Source organism: Electrophorus electricus, chromosome 24 (assembly GCF_041902795.1).
Source record: "Electrophorus electricus isolate QZ-2024a chromosome 24, ASM4190279v1, whole genome shotgun sequence".
In the NCBI taxonomy this organism is placed as follows: domain Eukaryota; kingdom Metazoa; phylum Chordata; class Actinopteri; order Gymnotiformes; family Gymnotidae; genus Electrophorus; species Electrophorus electricus.
The window spans coordinates 8,040,212-8,050,268 of NC_137520.1; the positions used below are offsets into that span (position 1 = coordinate 8,040,212).

The 10,057-nt window shown below is 39.4% G+C and overlaps 1 protein-coding gene across 1 annotated transcript in view; it reads left to right on the top strand.

Moving 5' to 3' along the window:
* oprl1 (opiate receptor-like 1) overlaps positions 1–2,531 on the top strand; it is a 25,004-nt gene extending 22,473 nt beyond the window's left edge. Inside the window, exon 4 of the mRNA XM_027021618.3 lies at positions 862–2,531. Within this exon, the coding sequence (XP_026877419.1) occupies positions 862–1,385 (524 nt within the window). The 3' untranslated portion in view covers positions 1,386–2,531. The remainder of the gene's footprint in view (positions 1–861) is intronic.
* The last annotated feature ends 7,526 nt before the right edge of the window (positions 2,532–10,057 follow it).

Here is a 10,057-nt window from a genome sequence, read left to right on the forward strand (position 1 = left end):
AGATCGGCAAATCTCATTAGACACGTCTGACCACAATTCCTTTGCAGAAATCTCATAAACCGTTAATAAGGTTCCAGCTGCAATGCTGTAGAAACTGAGGTCTTTGCATTCTCATTTAGAAATTTCAGCAGCTAGCTTGATCTCAGTGATCAGTGCACCTGTAAACACAGTTTTGACAAGAATGACAAGAAGACGATTTTTAAAAAATCACACCATTTCCTTTGTGTAGCTTCTGATCTTCAGAGGATGGTGTCTCGTACGATGATGCATGTGTGTGGCTTGCTTTAGCCACTCAGATGTAAACGTTGACACCAAATTAAAAGAAGAGCAGTGGAAATTTCTTGGTGAGCATTTGAATTGAGCAGACTTCAGTGAATTTGTACGTCTACAGATTCTATAAGAAATCCATTGTTGTCTGAATCTAATTATTACTAGCACAGAATATTCCATGTCTTTGACATTTTTGACCAAATATGGAAGAAGAAAATAATCGCACATACAAATATAGCATGTTTTGATTCAATTTGACTAAACCAATAATTAGGCTACAGCTGTGCTAAACACAGAATGAGTATTGTAATACGTTATGACTCCAGACATTTGGTAATTTTTTTTTAAATGTTTGTATAATATAAAGTAAACTGAATGTTCTTTTTGATTAAATCGTGGGCTAAAATGACCTTTCATGACTTCATGCACTTGCTGTCTGCATATAAATAAGTGGAATGTCAAGTGTTTGTTCTACCATGACTCGGCCCATTTTAGGCAAGCTCATGTCAAAACCTACTGAGGGTTTAACATCAAATAACTCACGAATGTAACGTTGTGCTGTTTTTTTCCTGTTCTGCCTCTTTCACACAGGCGTCGAGTGCATCTTGGTCCTGCCTGACCCTCGCAGTTACTGGGACCCGGTGTTCGGCACGTGTGTGTTCCTCCTGTCCTTCCTCATTCCTGTGGTGATCATCAGCATGTGCTACAGCCTGATGGTGAAGCGCTTGCGGAGCGTCCGGATCCTCTCTGGCTCCAAGGAGAAGGATCGCAACCTGCGGCGCATCACTCGCATGGTGCTGGTGGTGGTGGCCGTCTTCGTGGTTTGCTGGACGCCCATCCAGATCATGGCCCTGGCCCAATCGCTGGGCTTCAACCTGGCTAGCGTGCACACGGCTGTCCTGCTGCACTTCTGCATCGCGCTGGGCTACGTCAACAGCAGCCTTAACCCCGTCCTCTATGCCTTCCTGGACGAGAACTTCAAGCGCTGCTTCCGCGAGTTCTGCCAGCCATCGCCCTTCGGCCTGGACGCGCAGCAGTCTGGACGCATGCGTAGCATCGCCCGTGAGGTCGCCTACAACTACAAGACCACGTATGGCAACAGTAACCCTGCATGACTAGGCGTGGAGCTGCCCCTGGTCAGCCCTGAGCCGCAACCCAATCCAGGGACAGGGAACTCGAATTCCGAGCTGACTCAGATTACCACCCTCTAGCGCCACAGCTACCTCCGCCAAGTGGGTGGAGGAAAGGGTGGGGCTAGGTGCGAGGGTGGAGTCACATTTGACGACACGCCCTCTTAGGGACAAAGGGGCTCATTTTTCAACGTCTTAGGATTTGGATGTTAATGTGTATGTTATTGGTTTTTATCTAAATACAACTTCTTTATTGTTTGACGTCTGTATTGTAAACATGCTTTTTATGTTTTTATTTATAACAGGCTGTGATTTCTTTGATTGGAGGGACAGGAATGCATTGCCTTAAATCTAACACAAAGTCTTTTGAAATGAAACCCATGGACTATGGGAGTTAGTCCTGAATGGATTTTAACTCTCTTTCCTTTTGTATTATCACAGTCTATGAACTGAGATTTATGCAATGTAAGAAAGACAAGAAGCTTACAAAACAGAGACTTGTTACTTAATTTTTAAAAAATGCTATTTTTTTGTTGGTTGTCCTGTAGCAAAGCAAAAATATTTTATATTACATGGTTTTCTAGTAGTTTTAAGCTCAAAAAGATAATTTGTAAAGATGACATAAATTTGTGTATTTACATACTAATTTGTGTAATACATACTCCAAAGTTAATGAAACACATTGTTACTGTTATAAGTGCACATTACCTCTGATATTTAATGAATGTTTTGAGTGTATGAAGTGTATCTTGCTTCCCTACATGTTATCCTTTGGTGAGTCAAAAATGAGGAGTAAACTTTCTCTTCAGTTTACATCACAGACAGCTGAATGTTATACAACTTTTAAAGTAGCCAAATTAAAAGACAAAAAAAAACAATAGTCTGAATTTTAATCAGTAGTATGATAAAGATACTGTAAACTTAAACGCTTCTTGTATATTGTATTTGATGTAATGATTTGCTCATTTACTGCATTTGATTTAAATATTTATATATTTATTTACCGATGAAGAGTAACTATGGAGTATAGACAGTTATTGGTATATATTGAGGGTAATAGTGGAAATCATATATTCGTATTTTTTCTCTGCATATGAATTAAATGGCAGTTATTAAAGACATTAAAAAATCTTTATGGGTTTTTATTTTTATTTTTATAATGTCGTATTATGTTTGAATGGTACATACACTCCAGAAACCATATCAGATTTCAGTTAAGCAGCACATGAGATAGCAGGACAAGAATAGCGAGAAGTATAGGTATGTTTAATGAAAGAAGGTGAAGCGTGAACACCACATGGGCAAGAGAGGCTTTCAGGGAAGTTAACGTCTGGCAGCAGTGACAGACAGGCCCCGAGTCAGTGATTTTACTACTTGGGGGCCTGTTTCTCACTGGAGTGCTGTCACTCTTTTTGGAGTTTCCTATTCAGATGAGGATTTGATTGCTGAGACTAGAGGCCTACTCCTTCATCGTGATGTCCCGCTGAACTGGATCTCTACAAACATGCAGGTTCTCAGTGGATTCTATACTCCATTCACTGGTACGTGAGACTGAGCCCCCTTAAGTTGAATCGAGCCCCACGTATCGGTTGAGTCTTTCATATGTCATTGTGAGTGCTCCATTTGAAACTGCCTCTTATTGAACAGGATGTAAGCAGCGAATAGATGCAATCAGGTCCTGACCAGCATTCATAATCATGTGCGTTTGTTTTCATGCAGCATGGTGCACACATGTTTCAGCTGTATGCCAACTTTATTTTGTGACTCAAAATCAGATTGCTAGACATTATACACCCCCACATTATACAGCTCTTGACAGGAACTTCTTTTTTTTTTTTGCACAGGAGCTCTTTTCTTATTTTTCTCTCTCTCCTTGACATTCCTGGAAATTCTTTCAAGTGAAGTGTGCACGATATGCTCAACTCATTTACAAGTATATAAAGTGTGATCAAAGGAAGAACAGGAACTCAGAAAGCAACATACGCAGAACCCTAGGATGCATCTGCTCTTGCTGCAGTCACCCATCAATATTTGATGTTTTCATTTTTGTTGCTATAGTAACCTGTTTCCCTGGACCTTTCGTGTCAAAATTTTAACAGAGACCTTGTAAAACCATGACAAGCCTAAGAACTAAAACTCTCTAGTTTCCTGGCGGAGCTCTTAACTTGGCAATGCTAATTAATTCATTTTTATCTGATTTTTGTCATATTAATTATAACTGTTCATTGTGGAGTAAAAACACCAAAATATCTCCCCTGCAAAGAGGAGAACCAAAAAACCTCCAATAATGTCTCAATTAGGTTCAGCCACCTGCAACAAACCAGAGTGAGCAATTATGATTCATTCTCTGTGTGGGGGAGGTATATTTGTTTTAACTCTTTGCTGACCATGTGTGATATCCCCATGAGGGCAGAAAAACATGCCTGAAAATTGTAGGAACACTAGAACCCCCAAGGATATATGTTATTATAGATATATTAAAGCCAAATTATTTCCTTTTAATTACTTGAGTCATGTATAGGTAAGCATTGCCTTATGTAGCTGGAATAGTACACATCATGGAGCCAATGAAAATACCCAACTATGAGAGTAATAAAAGACTGTGGGCATTTGTGTCTTGCTCAAATTGATCTATCTGAAATGTGGAATGTGTCTCTCTCTCTCTCTCTCTCTCTCTCTAACTCTCTCACCCTCTGATGTCAGATATTCAGAACGTTCTCTGTAGGTTTCTATAGACACCCACAGATACCACCTTCCCAGTCCCTGCCATAGCAGCTATACAACTTTCCCAAGGATGACCTCCCATGCAGTTTGAGCTTTATCCTTGCCACTCTACAGCCCGTTTTTTCATTAGTAACGCGCATCCATGAACATACTGACATCTATACACAGTTGTATGTGGCAGACATTTGGCTTTACACTTCTTAGACTTTATCTGTGTCCATGCTCCTCCTTTTCCCCTGTCCCAAAAATGACTATTTAGTCAAAACTTGTTGTAGAACTCAAAAAGAAGAATGGGTAATAAAATTGACAGGCTCACAAACTAATTAAAAAAATAACTTCAAACAATTTTATACATTCTGAATTTGACTTAAACAAAAGAGTACTATTTGATGATAGAGAATCTTACCACTGCACCAGTGTAGGACTCGATAAATTCTATAAGATTGCATTAGTATCAGATGTATAACTATCAGCTTCCAATGACACCCAATCCAGACACTAGGCAGAGTCAGCCCTGTGAATCACAGATCACAGATCGTGTTTGTGAAACACCTCTTTTTCACTTCACATATGTCACCTCTCCCCATCACTAGAAGAATACTGATCGCACACACGCACGCACGCACGCACACGCGCGCACACACACACACACACACACACACACACACACACACGCACACACACACACACCCGCACACACACACACACGCACGCACACACACACCCGCACACACACACACACGCACACACACATACACGCACGCACACACGCACGCACGCACACACACACATACACACACACACCTGTTTGCAGTCACATTAGGGCTACATGAACCTACGGGACTATGTGCTTGGATTTAGCCTTCCAGCCATTGTAATGTTATGTCATCATTCATCCTGTTTGGAACTTTCCATCCATTCAAGATACTGTTGTGTTGTCTACATGCCTTTTTCTTTTTATTTTGTCTCTCTGTTACATGTTCTTTTGTTTTTGGAGTTCCTTTAAAAAAAACGCCTGTCTTTCGCACTCCTGTGTCACACAATCATTAACAGAATAAATATTCTATTTCTGTGGTGTTTTGTGAATGTTTTACTTATTTACTTGTTAATTGTTAAAATAGAAAATAAATACAGTTGGAGTACCTTGTCTATCAACATACACAAAAATCTTTAGCTCAAATTATCTGTCAAGATGATGGATCCAGCCACATGGAGCAAGAGCCTTTTTATCTTCTACTCGCACCTATATTTAAGTGGCTGAATTTTAAATGAGAACATTTTAATAATAGTTTAAGTTCCAATGAGAAAAAAATGAGCCATGAAACCTTGGATCATTATCTCTTTCCCTCAGGCAATTAACTAAAATGTACGCTCCACCATTTACTGCGACGTGGTCTGGGGGAAGAGCATCTTTTCATTACAGGTGATTGTGGTTTTTTTTTTTTGCATCAGGTCAAATCAGGTCAAATCAGTATAGTTGCCTGAGACAAACCTCTACATGTATTCTATCATTTTCTGTGAAATTTAGCAGAGACCTTTAACTGTCATTTTCAGGTGGCAGACACTGAAAAGCTTATTGTACAGAAGTGTAAAAACGATATAACTGGGGAAAAAAACAGACCTTTTCACCAGCAGGATGTCTGTCATGCAAACGGTATCAGAGTTGTTTTTTACCCTCTTGGTTTCGCCTTGCGGACCTCCCCGGATCTTGAGCTGTGCAGGTCCCTGACTAATGTCACCAAGCACGTTCATGCTCTCTTCCTTTGCTCCTTTCTCTCTGCTCAACACAATCATCACACCATCTCAGACACAGTGGAAAAAAAACAAGCTTTTATGCTGCAAAAGCCCTGCAGCAAGAATACCTTGTCTCGCCTTATAACAACTTTGGCATTTAGGACTAGAAGAGTAGATGGTTAGCCTGCAATGCCACTCAGTGAGCCACTAAAAGCCAGTGCTTTAGGTTCAATCAGGCATTAGTAGAAAAGTGTTACTTTTAATAATGTTGCATCTGTACATCTTGGATCACATTTACCCTTTTTTACAGAGATGTACTAATTTACACTTACATAATGACATAATAAATCCTTAATCATATCCTTAATCCTTAAATCTTTAAATATTTAATCAAGTGTTTTATATGAGCTAGTCCCCTTCTGTTGAAGTTTCTGTTTCATAATAAGGTCAATAGATCTGTGTCAGCACATTTGTTTTAACTTACTTTACTTTGAGTACCATTCAGTCAGATCATGCCGATTCTTTGGCCAGATTAAAACATACAGTCACAGAGTAATAAAAAGCAATGCTTCAGCCTTTTGGCTCTAATTATAGCAATTATTATAGCCAGGCCATTCTTCCTCAGCTGAGACAAAGATCTTCTGCTTGGTGGGTAACATACCACATTATCAGTCACAGAAAAGCGGACCTGCTGCCACATCTTCAGCTAAGAGTAAGCAATGAGAGCCCAAAGCCTTTATGTGGTATATATATCACAATGTGTTTGGCCATGCGCTGCTCTGTGTGTGACTAAGGCATGGTGGTAATAACTGGTTCCTGAGTCTTTTCATTTTCTACAACCCCAGAATCTCTTCTTTTTTTTTTTTCTTTTTTTGTATCACTGCTTTACTACACAGACATGCATTATGTCCTGAGCTATCTATGCAGTTCTGATTCTCTCATGTGAATTGCAATGCAGTTTTCTATTGGCCAGTAATGATAGTATATTAGAAAGGTCAATAATAATCCTGAAAAGGTTAAAGAATATTTTTTCAGAGCTTGTTAAATGTGTACAAATCTAAAGTGTGAAACCTCCTCTACCCACAATATACTGGGAACCGAGAAATAAGATCACACAGATTCCAAAATTAATTAAAACCCATTAAAATGTTATGAAGGCTAGTGTTTCACAGCAGCACAGAAAGGAAGCTAAATATTTTCCACAAATTCAGAGCATGTAAGTCTGCTCCTTTCATCTGCAAAACATCAATCCGAAAAAAAAGGAGTGGAGAAAAGGAGGTAAACGCGCTGATACCATTTCCAGTCACTGCAAAACATAATAGAAAAAATATAAATGAGTTAAAATATTATTTGAAAAGTGCCTTCAAAAGGCACCTTGAATCACCTGTTGCACACGAAGCCTCTCACTAATCTAATCTCTAGCTTTGACAATTCGGGTTTCCAGTTTCCACCTCCAGTGAGCTGTCATGCCTAGACCTTTGGCCATTGCTTGCTGGTTTGGTGTGGACACGAGCATGGAATTGGAAACAGAGAGCTCATCCAGGCATCAGTGGACTGATTAGGCTGGTTCTCACTGCTACTGCATCTCTCGCAAGTGCTCTTAAAAGAGCTGAGGCTGGAGAGATTGTCCATACTACTGGCCACTAGGCATTCTATTCCTCTCTTTGCCTGTGGAACCGTTTGCTGATCTTTGTAGTTGAGTAGGTTGGAGAAGACTGTCTTTGGCTCATTATGTCCTGATTTTCTAGTCTGTTACGCCCCTGAATCAATATGATGGTCATATTGTTAGTGCAAGGTGCAATTTTACTGGGCCTTTTGCAAGATGGTGATGCAGGGTGCTCTATTCTTTCTCACAGACCCATTAGATTCAAGCTGGAAGTTTTTACAACCTTTGTTTACAATGGTGAGGAAATTTATCCAATCTATTCCTCCTAATTTGCAAAGTTAATCTAACCCCACGCTGAGCCTGCCATTTCTTTCGCTCCTTTATTAAAGCACAGACTGAAGGTTTCTCATACACTGCTGTGTCACATCATGTAGCTGGTTCAGCTGTGCCTTCGCTGCTTTGACATGTCTAAGTCATTTTAGCATCTCACACGTACAGTACATTCAATGTTGGGTGGCCAGGTCATTTAAGGCACCGAAGCAACTCTCTCATGTAGTTCTCTCTCTCTCTCTCTCTCTCATATATATATATATATATATATATATATATATATATATATATATATATATATATATATATATATGAAATATTTTCAGAGCCACTTGACAGTACTGCCACAACTGCATTTTGCATAGAATTCGTATTATCAGCTATTGTTTTTCCCAACTGCTTCAGTATCAACTGTGCAAGGCTCTTATCCCTCTCAACTCTAGGGACGGTGTACAATAGATGACCCTGCGCTCTGACCCAAGCTTCCATAGAAGCTGGGATATGCAAAGACTACATTTTGTTGTCTTGTACTTGTACTGAGCAATGACAATAAACTGAATCTTAATCTTAATCATCAGCAATTTTGACCATGGTGTTGGTGATATTTGTGGGACGACAGCCATACTTTGTTTAATATTCTGGTATATAAAACAAAAACATAAAATAAAATAAATAAACAGATTAAAAAAAATAAAAACATTGTAAACGTTGTGCAACTAATGTAGATTAGCACATTTTAGACTAGCACAGTGTAAAAGGAGCCTCTAAAGGTTCATACACCTTGATGATCTGACTTCAGCCAGTGAATAATTAGTGGAACTAAGGCAATGTAAAATCAGGCCTTTTACCAAATTACGTTCTAGCATGCTCATGATGTTCTAATGTTCTAGGACACTAATGGAATCCAGAATTCTACTTACAAGCAAAATTTTCAGAACAGAAATATAGCTACTTTACTGCAGCCAGGCTCTGAGGTTAGGATATCGTGTACAAGCTGTTATATTATGATGTTATGTCAGTATGTTATGAGAGACTAGAATGGAGATCGTTAATTTGCAGAATGCCATTTTAAAGAGACCTGAACCACAGAGACCTTGAGCATAACTCTGTGTTCATAATTACCATGTACAGTTTCTCCCCTCCTGGCCTTCAGTGAGATGTAGGTCCACCATTCCCCACCCTCATTCATTTTGATTACTGGTGTTTTGATTACTGGTGTTTTGATTACTGGTGTGTTTTCTCACAGTACTGGTTTCAGCCCTAAAATGAGGATAAATGACCTACTTTTTTCTTTATATTTGCACTGTGCATTAAAGCCAAGCTCATCCTAGTCAACTCATCAGCATTCATATATTTCCAGAATCTTTTCCACTTTTTGCACTGGTAAACCTCTGTAACTGTACGATCTTGCATCTGAGCACTTGTCTCCATGCAAGTGCCTGCGAATGTGCAAGCATGCACGTGCACGCACAGCTCTGGGGCATTTGAGCAAATATCCACCATTTCTCAGATAAGGACCTCTACTAACACAAACATGAATTGCCATCACTCGTGGCTCTCTGCGGTGAAGCAGACAAAGGCACCCACCTTCCCACACAGAAATGAGAAAAGGAGAGAGAAAAGGCTTATGAATAAAAGAGCAGGCATGCAGATCAATAAGACTGACGTGCTTCCTAAATCTCATAAAACGCCATAGCCACACAGCCAAAGCTGGCGCATGAATAAAACATTGCAGGGACTGAGTTGAGAAATGAGAAATGTTAATCTCTAGGGATGTTATTGTGGGCTCTCGCCATCTTTCTTCTCCACTGACATTGAATGTTTGGCAAAGGGTAAAGGGGACAGCAAACTGAATGCAAAATGATTGGAGACAGAGACGTTAACCATGAAACATGTAAGGCAATGTCCTAATTGCAGATTAAAGATAATGAAGAAGAGAAACAGTTCATCTCTATTAAATGGGATGTTGTGTTTGCATGTATATTTGCCAAAAAAAACAAAAACAAACAAAAAACCTTTCTTCTTGGAAGTTTGCCTCTTCTTGATTCTCTGGGATTCATTTGTCTCTGAGAAGGTAATTGAGATGTCATATCTGTGCAGTGTACAGCTAAATAATGTAAACTACACTGCACAGTCCTTAAATCTATGAGCCTATGAATACATGTATAAATTATGCATCTATCATGAAATACTTTCATGTTGGTCCCATCTAAGGGATGAGAGCAAATAAAATCATATCTGTATCACTTATTCATTCTTTACT